We start from the raw sequence: 17102 nt of genomic DNA, 5'->3' as shown, positions 1-17102 counted from the left end.
TGTGAATGACAGTGTGGCGTACTTTTGCCGCGGCATATTTCTCATCGTGAAAAACGCATTTTCAGCTCGCGTTATCAGCCGATACGTGAAGAGCATCAATGTCCAGGGCGATGCAGCAACCCTTTGCAACATTTGGATCCCATTCCTCACCACTCTGGTCGACTTTGAGTTCTTTCCCACTGTAAACGGTGCCGAGCCCACGCACGAGAACAACTTCACAAAAGAGCGAGCGTGGCTCGCCAAAGTGGTATTTGAAAAACTGCTGCTCATAGTGGATATGCAGCAGGAACACAGGATTCGAGACGAAGCGGTGGGATTACTGCGAAGAATGTTTGCAGCTCAAGTGTACAATCCTCGCTTTCAAAGCTCCGAACACCAAGAGAAGATCGCGCTTCTGTACTATCCGTTCCTTACTAGCATTGCGCAGTTTACGGCTCCAGGAAAACTCCTAGCATACAGCGTGGGGGATGACCTCTCCAACAGTTTTGGCTCCACTGTTGGCTTGCTCAGTCCTGCGAGAGCGGTACTTAATCTCCAGAAAGAATTGGTGATTTGTGTTGGCCATCTTCTCAGCAGCGTGTCGAGCTCGCATCTGCCGTTGTTTTTCCAGCTAACCGATGAAAATACTATGCAATTCAGCTTTACTGAAGCGTTAAGCTTCTACCATCATGTGGTAAGTTGTTTTCGGATCCATGCAACTCCTTCGATACTTGCTGACTTTGTACTCCCTTATACACAACAGATCTCGCCACAGTTTCCTAAGAGGTTCGAAACAAGTGCCGTTGACCATGGCACCCATGAAGATCCGCCTGGGAATTCGCTGTACGCTGAAGCCAGAGTGCACGCCAATCTTGCGCTTATACAACGTATGCTCGAGATTTTTCTTGTCGCGGGGACAAACGAGGAGCCGCTTTCGAGTCGGCTTCTTGTACCAAGTGTGTCTGAAACTCAAGTAAAGTTGTCCAAGTTAATGGCTATGCAACGATCACACCGTCAAAGTATACATCGTCGAGCCGGGGGCGGCTTGGATTCATCAGCGATGTTCAACGCAAAACCCAATCCTGTTGACAACACCAATAGCCCCAGTGACGCAGTTCAAAACGCGTTGGACGGAAGTTCAACGCACAAGTCCCTTCCGCGAAACTGGATCCAGCAGCGACGCAGCGTTCCCAATGTTGGTTCGGAAGACAAAGCGCCAATGACCAGCTCGGGCCATCACGAGAGTGATGTCATTCGCGGGAAGCATGGTGATGAAGCAATCGCTGCTCTACAGGAAACAATAGCAACCACAGCATTTCGAGCCATTCAAACTGCTGTGGACCAGTACGAAGCGGTTCTTCGGCTAATCGAGGTCAACCGCACACCTCGCTTCAGCACGACGGATCGCTGGGATAATAACTCCTCGATTCACGGTGTGTCCACAAATCAAGCGCTTGTCCTGTTGGGATACCTCACCGAGTTGTTGTTTCAACTGCTGAAGCAAGCGAGCAGCATTAAGAGCTTGTCGGGTGATCTAGAACAGAATCAAGAGGAGCAGCAGATTGACGACCCCGACGGCACTGTCGCGGAAAGCCCGAACTCGTGCTTCGTGGTAACTTTGCTGCAGTACTTGCAGGCATTTGTATGGCGGTTTTCTGCGTCTCTGTTTGCGACTCGCATTCCTGGACTCCCAGCCGTGCATGACCAGCGCCGGATCCAGTTGCTCATATCAATTGCAGCTACAGCAAAAAGAGTCCACGTGCGACACCATGCCGCCATGTTGCTGAGCCAGCTTTTAGCGGTCTGCTATGAGCAAACGGGAAGCTTTCTTCTCGTGAAGGGTCCGATACTCAAGGTGCTGACATCATTGTTTTTCCCGAGTCCAAACACACGAGACGCAACTTTGGAGATCTCCACCGCATCCATGAGAGACTTGCTCGACGACATGCGAACTTTTGCGACAACGTCACGGGGCAACATCTTGTCGCTTCCGTTCAGCTTCCACGCACTGTTCATTGAGCTTCTCAATGACCTTACCACGAAGGTGCACGCGTACGAGCGATGGCAAGGTGCGTATGAAAACCCTGACGGAGCTCACGACTTCGAAGAGATCGAGGAAGGAATTGACCGCGTCGTCGAAGACATCTCGCCCCATTGGCTTCTTCAAGAGAAGTTGATCTGGTTAAACGCACTACGGAATCTTCACGAGCGCCGCGAGCAGTTTGCTGAAGCTGCTTGCTGTAAAGTTGCGGCCATCGAGTACGTGCAGCGGTCAGGTCTTGGACATGATACTGACAGCTCGCACTTTAGTCATTTGCACCAGTGGGTTGTACGTGAGCTCTTCGAAGCGCGCAGCTACGCACACCGAGCCGACTGGGTCGAGAAGGAGCTAGCCATTTGCGAGCTGCTGCTGGTGGGGCTCAAGAAGCAGCGGCGTTTCAATGAATACCAGGAAATGATCGAATCCATCGGCGCGTTGGTCCGCCGACTTGCCGACAGAGACGAGAGTAGCGGGGCTCAGCATGCCTCCTTTTACCGAGTGCGCTTCGCCGGCGGCTGCATACCAGCCTTGATCGCTAAGGACGAGTTCATCTACAAGCGCAGCAAATTCATGTCGCTTGGCGAGTTCGTGGGCGAGATGAAGACCATGCTCCGCGCCAAGTATCCGCAGTGTGAGCGCGTGGACGTTGTTCCAGAGCCGAAGCCTCTGACTGGGTGTGACAGCAACCCCAACGTCATTTACTTGCGCGTCACCACAGTAGAGGAGGCACTTCCCGAGGAGCTTTCGCGACTGAAGGCGGCGGAACCTCGGAGCCACCACTGGCGCGTCGCCTTCAAGTTCGCTGTGCCTTTCACGTTGGGCAGCTCTTCGTCATACGGCAAGACGTCTGAGCAGATGAAGCGAATCACGTTCCTGTCGGTGAGTCGCGTGTTCCCATGCCGATTGAACCGGCAACGAGTGCGTCTGCGTCACGAAGAAGTCCGCTGCCCCATCGAGAACTCTATGGACGACATCCAGAAGCGCTGCGCCCTGTTGAAAGCCGAGATCGAGAAGGGCCGAGCCGGCAAGACCGACCTGAAAACGCTGACACTGGTGCTCAAGGGCAGCGTGGACACGCACGTGCACGGCGGCATCCCTGAAGTGCTCGACTCGTTCCTGGCTGCCGACCCGGCGCAGCTCGTGAGCGCTGACGGCCGACCCATGAGCAGCCACGACAGCTCACGCAGACGCCAGGAGCTCGCGGACCTGCTCGTGGAGTTCGCCGACCTCTGCTGGAAGTGCCTCAAGCTCAGCCGCGACGCCTTCCGCAGCGCTGCGCAGCCGGGAGGCAGCAGCAGCAGTCAGCACACGGTGTCCGAGCTGTCCGCGCCCCACTTGGACGCGCCGCACAGCTTCCTGCCTCCATTCATCTCCCCGGCGCCATTGCAACCGTCCTCAGTGCCGTCCGCGGGGGCGCCACCTCCGGACACCACCGCCGCGTCGCTGCTGGACGAGGTGTCCCCGCTGCAGACCGAGTTCGACCGCAGCTTCGCGGCGCTCGTGGGGCAGCTCGCGGCCAAGATGCCGTCCGCCCGCGCGCGCCTGGCGCTGCTGCTCCAGCAGACGGCGAGTCTGCGCTCCAGCCCCGTCGCCCGAGGCCGCACCGCGTCCTTCCCGGCCGCCGTCGCGCCGCTGCCCAGCTCCACGTCCTCCTCCTAGACACACAGCAGACACACACAGATAGCAGGCGGCGAGAGGCGCAGGAGCTGGCGCTCCGCGTAAAGATGCAAAAAGGAAGAGAGACTCTGTTAGCCCTGCGTCTAAAGGTCTGTCTGTCTGTCTACTTGCCGCCGCCCAGCAGCATCTCCTTGGCCTGGTTGATCTTGGTGGCCAGGAACGTGGAGCCGCCCGTGTCCGGGTGGTTGAGGATCAGCAGCTTGCGGTGCGCGTTGCGCACGCGCTCCTCGGACGCGCTCTCGCGCACGCCCAGGATGAGCGCGGCCTCGCGCCGCGTCATCTTCTCCTCGAAGGGCCCGTCGTAGAAGTTGCGGTACTTCCACGAGCTGGCGGCCTTCTCGCTCTTGGGCCGGCTCTTGTACGCCTCCCACACCTGCAGCGCGTACTTGGCGCCCAGCGCCGCGCCGGCCACGCCCAGGCCGGCCACCAGCACCGTGTTCTCGCGCTGCGCCGACGCGTGGAAGGCGCGCGCCGCCAGCGCCGGGGACTGCACGGGCGCGTCCCGCGTCGAGGCGGAGGAGGCGCCAGCCGGCAGCTGCCACGCCTGCGCCGCGGCGCGCACGGACGAGGAGGAGCGCGCGAGTCGTCGGACCAGGGCCATCGTCTGTGTTGGTCTGTGCCAGTTGACGTTATTGTGTGTGGCGAGGAGATGATGGATAAAACGGTCGTACTTAGTGCAGGTGGTGAACGCACGTAAATCTGGTGTGGCGGCCCGACATCGTGGCGATCGTCGGACGCCGGACCGCTTCAATCTTCGGTGCAGATACCGGTATGATAGGGATACCCTTACCCGGTGCCGGTCTTCCAAGCTGGGCATGTGGTTGTTGCTGGTCGTGCCTCTCACTCGGAGGGTTTGTGCCAGTTGCGGTTGCCGTTTCCCTTTCCTGGGAGGTGCGGACCGCGCAAGGAGTCTTCCGTCGAAGAAATGGTGGACTGAGTGAGCTAATCGTGAACTGAAAGTGCGCGATCGTGGCCGAGGTCTCCTCTTGACACGAGGAGAAGCACGCAAGGACTTTTAGTACTGTGCAGCTGGAGCAAGCGACATGCTCTCCACTAGAAGGCGCTGCTCTTTTCGCACAGATAGATAAGGAGAGTTTGAATCAGCTCTATGGCCGCGAAACCGACTGGATGCCGCTGCACGGCGCGGAAGCGTACATTGATCGGAGTCCGTGACAGCTGCAAACGCTGCAAATTGCCGCCACGAGCATGCACAGCGCAGCTCTACCGGGCTGCAGCTCGTTGGCATTGACGGGATGCATAACGCCGCGTCGTCGAGGGATATCGGCGCCCACGTAGGCAGCCAGGACTCCTGCCTGACTCAGGAGGGGCCTACGCGTGCAAGGATTTCAAGTTGTCCAACTGGCCAGTGGAATCGTGCGCACGAGGTGCAAGTGAGGCCCCTGCGTCTAGCTCCGTGGCGCGGGTAAGGTCGCTGGGCTCTCTGCGCTCGCGGCCCCGCCCATACTTCGACTTGCCTCCGACTGCGCCCGCGAGCCCGACCACGGTCCAAGCAGTATGGACGCTCGTCCTCCCCCACTCCTCCACGTTCGTCGACAGCTCAGTGTCGCGCTCTATGGCGAGGTGCTCGAGTGCGAGCTTCCTGGCGACGACGAGCCCGTCGCGGTCAAGTGCATCTCGCTCGCGCGGGCGGCCGAGGCTCGCCGCCAAATGCGCACCACGAGGGAGGTCGACAACCCCTTGCAAGAGCAGCGGGTGGCGGAGCTGATCATGACGAACGGAGGCCACCGCAACGTGGTGCAGCCGCTCTTCCACTTCACCCACCAGCGGAGACTCTACCTCGTGAACGAGCTGTGTCGGGGAGGGGATCTGCACTCGCTCGTGGCGGCGCGCTTCGATGCGTCCTCGTTCCTGGAAGAGTTCGAGGTGCTGCCGTTGATCCACCAGGTGCTGGAGGGGGTCAACTACCTGCACTCGACACTCGACATCGCCCACCGAGATCTGTCGCTCGAGAACGTGCTGCTGGGTCGCGGAGGAGTGTGCAAGGTCACGGACTTCGGCCTGTCGACGAGCGCCCGCACCACGTGCGAAGCTGGTCAAGTAGGCAAAGAGTTCTACATGGCGCCGGAAATCGTATCGGGGGAGCGATATGATCCTGTGTTGGCCGACGTGTGGTCGCTGGGGATCATGTGGTTCATTATGCTGACGGGGTCGCCGCTGATGTCGCTGGCCTCTCCGTCAGTGAAAGGGTTCGCCACTGTGAAACGATACGGTGCCGGTGCTGTGATCAAGGTGTGGGGTCATGGACACCGCATCTCGAAAAACACGATCTCTCTCCTAGACAAAATGCTGCAGATCGACCCGAGACAGCGCATTTCGCTGGGTCAGGTGCTAAGTCACCCAATGTTCGACCGTCGCAATGGAGCGGAGTAGGTCGCGACGCCCGGATCAAGAGCTCACACTGGAATGGCCTTGTAAAAATCTTCTTCCACTTCACTTTAACAAAAATAAGAATAGGGTTGCATAACTAGAACGCTGGAGTTGACGAGCTGGGGCAGTCTTCCTTTTGCGGCCTCGAATTCGGAAGTGATTCCCAACTACCCCAGCAGGATTCAAGAGCCCCATGGACCATTCGCTTACATCCCTTCTGTATTAATTTATATTATGAAAATGAAATAGATTAGCAACCATTTTGATACATTCGCTGCAGCACGCATTTTTTAGGCTACAGTATCACCGAGGCGCTGTTTCATTAAATGAATTAAATCATGCTGTTTCATTTAATTCAGGATCCTTCAGTCAACATTTTAGAGAATTCGAGCTGAAAAGCACAGTGATATTACTGCATATAGATAATGAACATTGGAGACACGTGAACCGAATACCCTAATATTTCGTTACAGCACGCCTTCTAGCTTGCAGCGAGCAACAACTGGAAACACGGCTGAAAGTGTTTGGAGCGGCGAAACTTCGGCAACGTGTCTCGCTCCAGCATCTTGGTGATAGAGCGCTGCGCCGGCACAAACAGCGTTCGCGTGGGGTTGTCCAGATTGCTCTCGATTACGCGTATCAGCGCGCTTTCGAGATTCACCTGCAGTTTGGCTCGACCGCAAATGTACTTGCGATAAATCTTCTGTGCTCGAAGTTTGAGGTAGCTGCGGTGAGGAATATCCTTGAACTCGTTGCAGTCCATCCAGAAGTAGATGCTTTCAGTACAGAAGCTGCGGCATTAACAACAAACATAGTTAGTTTACACATATTGCAGACACGAGCTACAACGCACACGTACATTTCTTCTGAGAAAAAGAGGAACAATGCTCGGGTCTCCGGATTCTCCAGGATCATGGTCACCGTCACATCAGCTTCGGCTAAGGCTCCGTCGGATGCCCTGTCTTCTGCGTCATTTACGACAGAATTCGCTCGTCGACCGGCACTTGCACGTGATGCGATCTGCACAGAGCTTTGATTCGGGGACTTCGCGGCCGTAATCTTCCTATTCGACGCACCGCCCATTGCAGCTAGCCGTGCTGCTCGTAATTGCTGAGGTGTGATGCGAATTCCCCGGTAGATCTCGCTTTGCTGGAATTTTGGGAAGAGTGTCGTGGCGAAGAAGTTAAAGATCTGCTCCTGCGCCTTGTTGAACATCGCTGGACTGGGGTTAGTCAAGCTGCTCTGCAAGTCTCTCTGGGTTGCAGTAGAAGCAAAAGGCACAAATTCTCGTGACTGCGCATCGCAGAACCGGTTGAAAATTTTTCGAGCTTGTCGAGCGAGGTAATCTGAAGTCGGGAACTGCTGAAACGTAGCAATTTCGAAGTAGAAATACAACTCGTTCGCACACTGCTCGCGCTCGAGGAACCGTCGAAAGTACTTCCGAAGTAGCTCCAGCTCCAGAAACTCGCGGAGCGATAGCTTAGATACGTCGATAAACCCGGCGCTACTTGCGGTTGCGGTCGTCTGCTCCTCTCCATCGTGCGAAATGGCTGGGGGTGGAACTGCGGGTGACGCTGCGATCTGATCGAGCATCTCCTGGTACAAATGGCTGTTGCGGAACTTTGGTAGATCTCGCGTTTCCCACTGACGGAGTACGAGGCGCTGCGCGTCCGAGAACGTAGCTTCAGTCGGACCTGCCAGCTTCCAGAGGATATCCCGTCGAGTCTCCACAGGGAGTTCAAGCTCCAGTCGTGCACCGCGACGCACGTACTTGTCGAATATCCGGCGCGCTCGCATCTGAATGTACTGACGCTGGCTGTGAGGAAGCCGCTGAAACTCGCACACTTCTTTGTAGAAAAATAATGTGTTCTCAGCACCTTGCTCGCGCAGGAAGTCTCGGAATGAGTGCACGCCTACGCCTTCCAGGATCTCGGCAAGGCCAATTGGACCTTGCTTGTTGTTGCCGACAGTAATAACGCCATTATTAATTGCAGCGGGGGTAGCCACGGCTGTGGGCAATGATGGAGTATTTCCATCTGTGGCCGGGTCTTGAGGCTCGGGGATAGCTTTATTCGCCTCCATGACACGATTTTGCTTGCCAGTACCTTGCTTCTGTTGCTTTTTCTGCTTTTGAACCTCAGTCTGGTAGGATAGATATGCCACCGTGCGATAGAAGGCATCCAAATGCGACTGCACTAACTCAGCACTGCAAAGTAGTACGGCATCATTGAAAATATCAGCCCCAAGGGGATATTCGGTCAGACGTTCGAGCAGCCGGTCCTTGACGGCGGTGCCTAGGCACACCTCAGCTTTCGATCCATAGCGAACATATTTATTGAAAATCTTGTGAGCCTGTCGAACGCAATAGTCTTGATGTGACTCTAATGAGGGAACCTCTGGTTCATCCTGGTCGCCCTGAGCGACAGTTGATACTTCGCGGTTCTCCGGCACAAGCAACATTGGGGTTGTAGCAGCATGCTTTAATGTGTTCACCAGGTCCTCGAACCCCAAAGCATCAATGATGAAGAGCAAGTTTTCAACCGAGTTGCGAGCTTCAAGAAATTCGCGGAACATCCGACATAGCGCTGGTGTCGACAAGATGTGGTGTAAGTGAGCTCGCCGATCTCCATTAGTGACGCCTCCGCCTGCTACTCGTTTGGCAAGTTGTGCTAAAACATTGCGCATAGATTCACTCTTCGTGACATGCGAATAGCCCAACGGCCCAGGTTCTCGTACGTACTCGTCGAAATTTGCCGTGACCACATCCAGCACATCCAGAAGCAGCATTTTGAACATCAGAAGAGCCCGCTCTGCGTTTCGGTCGGCGAGATATTGAGCTAATGCCTCCCGCTCCGACGGGGACACCATAGGTAACAAACGCGCAGCTCCCTTAGCAACGTACACGTCGTAAAGGTCATCCATAAGTCCTATCTGAAAGGAAGAAACCCCTCCTGCAGCTGTAGCGCTTGGAATTTTGAGCAAGTCGCTGATCTCCAGCCAAAATAATGCACAATCTTCTCGGTAGTCCACCGTTTTGGCCCCAGTTCGTTTATTTCGGAAAAGCTTCATCTCTTCTTCGGGCAGCAGCACCTCGGCTTGTGCTTGAATCGCCGCTTCATCATCGTCGTCATTGCTCTTAGCAAGCTTTTCCATATGCGCTGCAGCACGAAGGTATTTGAAGTAGCCGACTCGCGCACGTTCGTCGCGTAGTAGGATATCAAGTCCAATGGTTACTGGCTTGTTCTTCTTTTTCACAGACCGTTGTCGTCCTTGCTCCGATGATAAACGGTTTTCACTGCCAGAGTGTTGAAAAGAAGGTTTGACGGATAAATGTCTTGAGCGGACTGGCGATGGAGCTGGCAATGCTAAGGCTCGGATTATTCCGGACGGAGGCATTAACACGTCACGTTTGGCTGGGCTGGCAATACCCCCAGGAGGTATCGATACCGATGAGAGGGATCGTTCAAGTCTTCTCGGAGAGGAAACGGAGCGGGGTCCTCTATCATGCGCATCTTTACTAGACTCGTGATGCGAGACGGTGGACGCACTCTTCGAATTTATCCGCAGCATGGACTCGGGGCTATTGGGATCGGGCGCCACCAAGTTCTTCGACTGCCCCGAAATTGGTACCGCCGACGAAGTCGGACTCGCCTTTGGCGAGACATCGCAGACGTTGTTGCCTCTTGGCGCCAGGCCTGGAATCTTGCTCAGGCATATGCCCATAGCCCACACTACGGGACTTTTTGGCCTCTCCTGCAGTCAGTTGATACAACCTTGCGTTCGAAGCTGGTGAGCACCTCGAGGTTACTGCTTCCCCATCAAACGCGGTCCAAGACAGCTACTTCTTGGCGGTGTCGCTCCCCCGTGAGCGACTTCGCCGCGAGGGTAGAAGGCACCGAGTTGTGAAGGCCAAATGTGCCGCACTCGTACTCAGGACACTGGAAACTTCTCCGTCGTGACGGGCCTGGAATAGCAAGCAGCTCGAAATAGTGCTCGCCAACATGCAGCACTCTGCTCGGGCTGCTTTTAGCTTTTGTCCTTGGTTAACCTGCCTCAGACGTACGAAGATAGAGCGAGCTCTTGTGCCCCAGACGAGAGCAGCATTGGCTGTTTTAGCTCTGGACGATGCATTCACATGGAAAGTTGGTCACTACTTCTTGCCTCGTGCCAGCCTCAAACCGTGTTGCAAACCACAAGAGTACTTCTTGTGTTTAATGATTCAGTTCAGCCCCGTATCAAGCCCGACGGGTTCTTTGTAAATCGGTGCTGAAAACTGTCCGAAATCCAAATAACACACGCGCAGGTACTCCAATGCTGTCGGACAATTTTCAGGGCCCCCAAATTGGTACACCATCTACGGTAATTAGTCTATGTGCGAAAAAAGTATGCTAAGTCAGACTATTTGTTTTTAAAGTAAGATTTTGAATTTCGGAAATAGTCTGATCACGACAATTTGATAATTAGTCTGGGTGGTCTTGAGTGCAACTTGCCGATCCGTGTGACTGGATTCGAGTCGCCCATCACACTTTTGTTTCCATAGTGGCTGTCGAAGTGCCGACAAAGTACAAACACTTATAGAACCACGTACGCTGTGTGTCTGATGTTACCTCCGCTTCGGTGGTAGGGTGAAGGACAAGATGGTAGAGTGCCCTAGCTGCATTCCCTCATTATTTCTACTTCTTACTTTTAGTTTTACCGGCTATAGCGGCTAATACCCCCAGCGTGCCTACAATCAAATCTACGTCACCATATGCAGGTTGTGGAAACCCTGTTTATCGTTGTCCGAAGTGTTCCCGTCACATTCGGTGTTTTGGCTAAAACGGAGCTTTCCGCGATTAGTGCCGACAAGCCGCCGACGAGAGAGGGGTGAAACCCCCGCACGTCCACGCGGCCAGCAGCCGCACACTTACAGCCCCCCCCCCCCCCCCCCAGCAGCAACGGGAACCGAGCCAACAAATTTAAATCCCACTGGCGGCGAGCGCGAGGCTCGCCGCGGTGCTAACTGAGCTGTTGGGTTTCTTGCGCAATCAACCCGCACAGGCCAATGGTGCGCCAGCAGTACCTCCCGCGACGGCCACCCAGCCGGTGATGCGGCCAAGATTCGACCTCGACCCCTTGTCATGGACACTCCCAAACGCGAAGGGGGTGCTGCCCCAGAGGGAACACGCAACCTTCGCGCTGCTCACTTCCACCCATCGGCTCACCGCGTCCGCGGGGACTTCGCTCCGACGGCGACGCACGATCTGGCCGCCCACCGCTTGGCGCCGTACCTGACGCCGCCTGATGGCGCTCACGAGACACCCATGGATAACGTGCTTCGGATCCGGGAGAGCTTCACCTTCGACGAGTCGCCGGCCATTGACATTGCGGCGCACAGCCCTCGGATTGGACGTCATGGCTTGTCGATCATGCACTGCAAGCGCGTCGACCGAATCGCGCACCTCTGCGCCGGCTCCGCCGACGCTAATTTCAACATGGACTTCAGTCGGAGCGCACCTCCATCCCCGGTTCCGACATGCACATCCTATTTTGACCTTCTTAGCGCCGCCCAGGGCCTAACATCATTCGCAAACGCTAATTGACACAGACCGATTGCCCACGTGCTGTACCGAGTCCGCGAGTTTGTGACGGCAAACATGGACGCCGATCCAGCAAACACGCCGTGCCGCGTCGAGCGGACCCTCCACAAAGTCAACCAGTTCCTTGGTGATGCGTTCGCGAGCTGGCGGCCGACTCACCATACTGGTAGCGAGAGTTTTTGGCGGCCGCCGCCCAGATTGAGTTCCGTTCCGTGGCATGATCGCTTACGCCAGCCGAGCTCGCCCAGTCCCAGCCTGCACCACCAGCGTCTCGCCCAACCCGCACAGCAAACCCGTCGGCCGCGGCAAACCCAGACGCACCGCCCACCGCCGCAACGGCCCTGACCGCCCCGGTGGCTACCCGGAGCACATTCGGCACTTGATTCCGCGCAATGGCGACGGAATCAAGCCCTACTTGAAGTTCTTTGGCGGCGGCATGTACGAAGGTGGGACGCGCGACACATGCGCCGCCCAGGGACAGACTCACGTGTGGCCAAGCGCGCTGCCGTCCACCCCGATTGTCTTCATCACCAAGCGCTTCGGTGGTCGCAGGGTTTCTCGCCCAGGTCGCATGAGGGTGCCGAGGAGCCGGCGGTACACCGGTGCCCCGGACTCCACTCAGTAAGCAATCCAATACAGTCGGCTTCAATTTTCTGAGTAGTGTACCACAGTCTGCTACTAGCGGAACACCGGGAGCCCACAACATCAACAGCCCCGAACGCGATGGCGCGCCGCGGGCGAGTACCTCCAACGTCGTCAGCAACCGGCAGGCATCTGCATCCGGCGACGTGCTTGCCGAATCCGCACTTCAGACGGATTCAGGGGTTCAGCCGCTCCCAGGGGGCAAACCATACCCGTGTACGCTTGCCGGTGAGAGCTGCGGGCCCGCAGGGCCACAACATGCCGTTGAGGGGTGCACACGACGACTGTGGCGAGGCGGGTGAGCGCCTTTTACCGCCCAGGTGTATAGCACGTAGCCACGGGGCTGCCCTTCCGGAGAAACACTCCCTTCCGGATTTCCCAACGGGGTCAGGCCTTGGAAGCAGCACTAGGTGCCGCAAACGAGGTTGGCGTGTGACCTTGTGAATCCCTGTAGGTGTCGTTTACCTTCGGTGGGACGGAATTCACCGGTTGAGTTGTTTTCACTATGAAGAGGCCTTGAGTGTAGAGCGCTAACGTTACTTCAAACAGTAAGTCTCCACGACTGGGGGCGAAATCACAGGTAAGCCTTCCTAGATAACCAAAAATACAGAGAGTTAATATGCAAATATGCAGCCGCTGCTTATTCTTTTGGACCCTTGAGCGCGCGCGCGGCAGGGGGGGGGGTCTGTACACCAGTCTACTTGAGTTTCTTCCGGATCACTTGTCAAACCCGGAAGTACCCTTCACTCACGCGCACCAGCCATCACAAGGAGATAATTAACTCCAAGCAGAAGACTTTGAGAAAGCTCAACTCCATAAGGAGGACAACCTTCAGTCAAACAATATACAGTCCTATCACACAGTAGTCAATCGATTGGGTCCAGGGGTGACTGCACACAACCTCCTAGAAACGCAGTTAATATGAAACATGAGGCCTCCAGAATGAAGCAGTGGTTGCTGCGGACGCGGGTTTTCTGGTGGGGAAGACGGGGCATAGTGGCGATGTGCTAAGACGACGCACCGCACACACACGAGACCTTGCAATCCTGGGGAGACCAGTCAACGAGGCTGTTCTGGCTTAGTACGTGTCCGTCGAAGGAACCGAGGAGACCGAAAGGGTTCGGCGCTGCAACCTCGAACGACGCGTGCTTGGCATTTTAGCCCGCCACGGAGTATACTTCGCCGCGACGATCCATGACTGCGTCCGTAACGACCTGATCCCGTTCCGACCACGCCGGGTTGAGTTCGTGCACCAACCCTTGGTGCCGCTCTGCACCATCGACGTGCTGCGGGCGTGAACCAAAAGCTGGCTGGCCTTGGGTTTGAGACCTAGGGCGTTCCGATGCCGACATAGACGTAGGAGGCTCAGCTGCCGCGTTCAATCGATATATACATGTAGCACCGTGTAGGAATGAAGAAATAAGTTTTGCATTTCTCCGTTTGATGCACTCACAACACTCCAAAAACTCTTCACAAGCCTGGCCTCGGGCGGCACTACTAGTAAGTCTGTCTAAATGACAGCCAGAACGTTCCGCGTGTTTTCTTTACGCTACTGGTACGGGTGAACGTAACGACACCGCTCTCCGCTGCGTTGTTGCGAACACGGGTGAGCTGTTCGACAACAGCTGGTGCACGAGTTCAACCCGGCGTGGTCGGAACGGGATCAGGTCGTTACGGACGCAGTCATGGATCGTCGCGGCGAAGTATACTCCGTGGCGGGCTAAAATGCCAAGCACGCGTCGTTCGAGGTTGCAGCGCCGAACCCTTTCGGTCTCCTCGGTTCCTTCGACGGACACGTACTAAGCCAGAACAGCCTCGTTGACTGGTCTCCCCAGGATTGCAAGGTCTCGTGTGTGTGCGGTGCGTCGTCTTGACACATCGCCACTATGCCCCGTCTTCCCCACCGTCCGCAGCAACCACTGCCTCACGGCGGAAGCGGATGCACATGTAGACACCGGCCCGATGTGCAGAGTCGAAGTCGGCTCTCATCCAAAGGACTGCGTGAACTCTCGGCAGTAGCATATCAGTTGCTGCGAATCGGGTCGGGACTGCCCGGGCCAGCAGCCTTGTGAGGTACGGGTTGTCAGCCACATTTACCAGCGTAACACAGTACTCGTGTGTGTTGGGGTTGTACAGGTTAGAAGGCACGACTAGCTCGCCGGAGCCTCGTCGGATCGCGAAGAAATGCGTGAGCCCGCAGCCAGCGGCAATAGCGGCTTTGCCATCTTTGCCGTTGGCCGCGTTAACCATGTGTTGAATAATGCTCATTTTGACGAATGCAATACCGTAGAATAATCGATGGCGATATTTCGGGGGCGTTATGTGTGTGTGTGGAAGTTTATGCAGGCCCAGGGCCTTTCCGCGTCGAGGTCGTCCGGGCCTGTGCGGGTGGAGATGGTCTGCAGCGTTCGAAGCCGGGCTTGGTCCTGCTGGAGCGTGTTGTGATAAACATCGCGCTCATGTACGTGACGACAGCGGGATTGACTGGGAGGGGCCGCGGCATTCATGGTTAGAGTTGTTGGGTGTGTGGGGGTGGGGTGGGGGTGACAGCGGCAACACAGCCGCGGAGGAAGAGGAAGCGGGGGTTGGTTGCGGTCGCGGCGGTCGACGGCCAATTCAGAAGTCAGCACTAGGTGTGCGCCAGCGAGTCTCCAGAGGGTTTCCATTGTGATCTCCGGAAGAGATCACCACGGCCAGCATGGTATGGAGTCGTCGGGGTTAGGAAAGGTTCCTCCTCTCTTTGATACAGAGGAAGGATTTGTGCGATGAGGAACGGAAGCAGCCGATAGGAAACGAGGACGGTCTCCTAACTTCCGCTATTGCTTCGGACTGAGCACGTCTGTAAGATAGCATTAAGATAGCGGTAAAATAGCTAATAAAACAATTGCAAAGGAAAACACAAGCGTTCTTCATTTTAAAAGAGACCACCACGGCCGACAGCGCCGCTCCCGCTGTGCAAGCAAGCCACCGTGTTTCTCCAGGCAACTCTTCGACGCTTCGTTACCGCCAATGAATCGCCGAAGCCGTTGCGCCCCTGGCCGGCCGTCGAACGTCTTAGGCAGGTCAACCAACAACAAAAACCTAAACGTAGTCCATAGGCACAAGTGGCTACAAGCCACTTGTGATTTTAACAGATAAGATATCTGTTAAAAGTTTTAGATACTTCCTCACCTTGGTGTAAGTCACATCAATGGATACATTGAAGTGGGCCACCACAATGAGTGGTCCACACCTACCCAAAGATCCTATTGGTAGAAAGCAGCATCTTTCTACCAATTAGAGGCGTGCATATTGGCGGGGCTCTGACAGCCAGCCGCTATCAACCCCTTTCATAGATGATAAACATTTTTAGCATATTTAGGAGGAAGATCAATTTACAAACAATACAGTTTTCATTTTACCTAATCTAAGTCACTTGGAGTTTTTATTTGATTTAGATTATACTTGTGTACTCAAGTATAATTAACTCAAGTAATTACTAAGTACTTACACTTCCTCATACACGTAGCGTTACGTGTAAGCTAAAGTAGTGAGTTAAGTTAGACCCACTACAGTATGTGTAGCTCAATTTGGTCGGATGATCTCCTTAGATCCTGCAGAAACACAACCTGCGTCTTTGAGGGCAAATCGAACTCAGATTGAATTTAACACATACAAACTAAGACTCATCAAGTGGGAGCGCAATATCCTTCTCGGTGCACCTTGGATACGGTGAGATGTAATCCGTCAAATGCTGACTTGGGCGACTCTCCGTGCTGGACAGATCACTGTAACCATCATGACCGAGGTCAGGCCAGCCACGTAGGTGTCCACAACGCTGCCAATTCGTCACTGTGGGTTAGGCATTTATACCCTGCCTAAGTGTCGTACAGCTGATATAAAGTGACTGACTGAAACTGTAAGGCCGACTTCTCCCAGACCCCTCTGGGCCAACTCGCCCAGACCTTGGACTTCGCCCAGATCTCAGACTCTCGGCTGAGACTCCACGACCACGGCGGGAGCTGGGCTCAGACTTTGAGATCTCAGATCAGACTCAGGACTTTCAGTTCACATCTTGGGTGGTCAAAGTCCAGCACACCGGGTCTCGGTTGTGTGCCGGCTCAGCCCAGAGTCGGAGCGGAATACGCGCAGACCTCAGACCTAGCCATGACATTTCACCAGGAGAGAGCCAGTCCACTTGAAGTCCGGCGTGGTCAATCTTGGGACGGGCCAAACGGGTTCGGGTAGCCGACAGGCGGGTTCGGAATTTTCTTGCTAACCTCGCCACATACCTATATGTGTTTGTACTTTGTCGGCACTTCGAGGGGCAGTATCAGCTTCTGCGCGTCGGTGTGGTGGATGGCAATGCGTCGGTGTGGTGGAAGACGACGCGTCAGATTGAGCGGGGGAGTGGGAAACCTAGAAGTAAATGGGTAGCGTAGCTGTACCCGTTGCTTCTAAACGAATTCGACCGACTCCGAAAGCTTGAGGCGACGTTTGAGTTGGCGTTGTTGCTACAATTTGCAAAACAAATTCTACGAGACAACACTGGATCCTTCAATTCGAAGAGTGTTGACGCATGCGTGTTACTTATTGAAAATATCAGATGTGATGCTTCATGGAGACTGCCCAGATCGTTATCAGGACTCAAACGGGAAAGAAGTAGCTCAGCAAAGCGAGACTTTTGTGCATCGAGAAAGAAGTAGCTTTTCATCTTGGTGAGTTGCAACGAGGTTTTGCGGGTGGAACGCTTGATGAAAATACAATCGAGAACATTGGAGAAACCCACTTTGTCGTCGACTTCGACAATGGAAAGC

General features: G+C 55.2%; 6 protein-coding genes across 6 annotated transcripts; 4 read left to right on the top strand and 2 right to left on the bottom strand.

Moving 5' to 3' along the window:
* Positions 1-1903: 1903 nt before the first annotated feature.
* IUM83_02678 (Dedicator of cytokinesis protein 8) lies at positions 1904-3679 on the top strand (the record flags this gene model as incomplete). Its single annotated transcript, XM_067926618.1, has 1 exon — positions 1904-3679. The coding sequence occupies one exon, from the start codon at positions 1904-1906 to the stop codon at positions 3677-3679; it is 1776 nt and encodes a 591-aa protein (XP_067796493.1).
* A 121-nt stretch (positions 3680-3800) lies between these two features.
* On the bottom strand, positions 3801-4298 carry IUM83_02677 (Mitochondrial import inner membrane translocase subunit TIM14; the record flags this gene model as incomplete). Its single annotated transcript, XM_067926617.1, has 1 exon — positions 3801-4298. The coding sequence occupies one exon, from the start codon at positions 4296-4298 to the stop codon at positions 3801-3803; it is 498 nt and encodes a 165-aa protein (XP_067796494.1).
* Positions 4299-5212: 914 nt separating this feature from the next.
* IUM83_02676 (serine/threonine protein kinase) lies at positions 5213-6088 on the top strand (the record flags this gene model as incomplete). The annotated part of the gene is made up of 1 exon (XM_067926616.1): positions 5213-6088. One exon carries the CDS (start codon positions 5213-5215, stop codon positions 6086-6088), a length of 876 nt encoding a protein of 291 aa, XP_067796495.1.
* Positions 6089-6566: 478 nt separating this feature from the next.
* On the bottom strand, positions 6567-7882 carry IUM83_02675 (Regulator of G-protein signaling 5; the record flags this gene model as incomplete). Its single annotated transcript, XM_067926615.1, has 2 exons — positions 6567-6876; positions 6945-7882. 2 exons carry the CDS (start codon positions 7880-7882, stop codon positions 6567-6569), a joined length of 1248 nt encoding a protein of 415 aa, XP_067796415.1.
* Positions 7883-11205: 3323 nt separating this feature from the next.
* IUM83_02674 (Serine/threonine-protein kinase Nek2) lies at positions 11206-11667 on the top strand (the record flags this gene model as incomplete). The annotated part of the gene is made up of 1 exon (XM_067926614.1): positions 11206-11667. One exon carries the CDS (start codon positions 11206-11208, stop codon positions 11665-11667), a length of 462 nt encoding a protein of 153 aa, XP_067796416.1.
* Positions 11668-11881: 214 nt separating this feature from the next.
* Positions 11882-12289, top strand: IUM83_02673 (uncharacterized protein; the record flags this gene model as incomplete). The annotated part of the gene is made up of 1 exon (XM_067926613.1): positions 11882-12289. The coding sequence occupies one exon, from the start codon at positions 11882-11884 to the stop codon at positions 12287-12289; it is 408 nt and encodes a 135-aa protein (XP_067796412.1).
* Between the last annotated feature and the right edge of the window lie 4813 nt (positions 12290-17102).

Source organism: Phytophthora cinnamomi (genome assembly GCF_018691715.1).
Source record: "Phytophthora cinnamomi strain GKB4 chromosome Unknown Contig16, whole genome shotgun sequence".
In the NCBI taxonomy this organism is placed as follows: domain Eukaryota; phylum Oomycota; class Peronosporomycetes; order Peronosporales; family Peronosporaceae; genus Phytophthora; species Phytophthora cinnamomi.
Note: the sequence above shows the minus strand (reverse complement) of the source record. Positions and strands in the feature narration are given on the sequence as shown.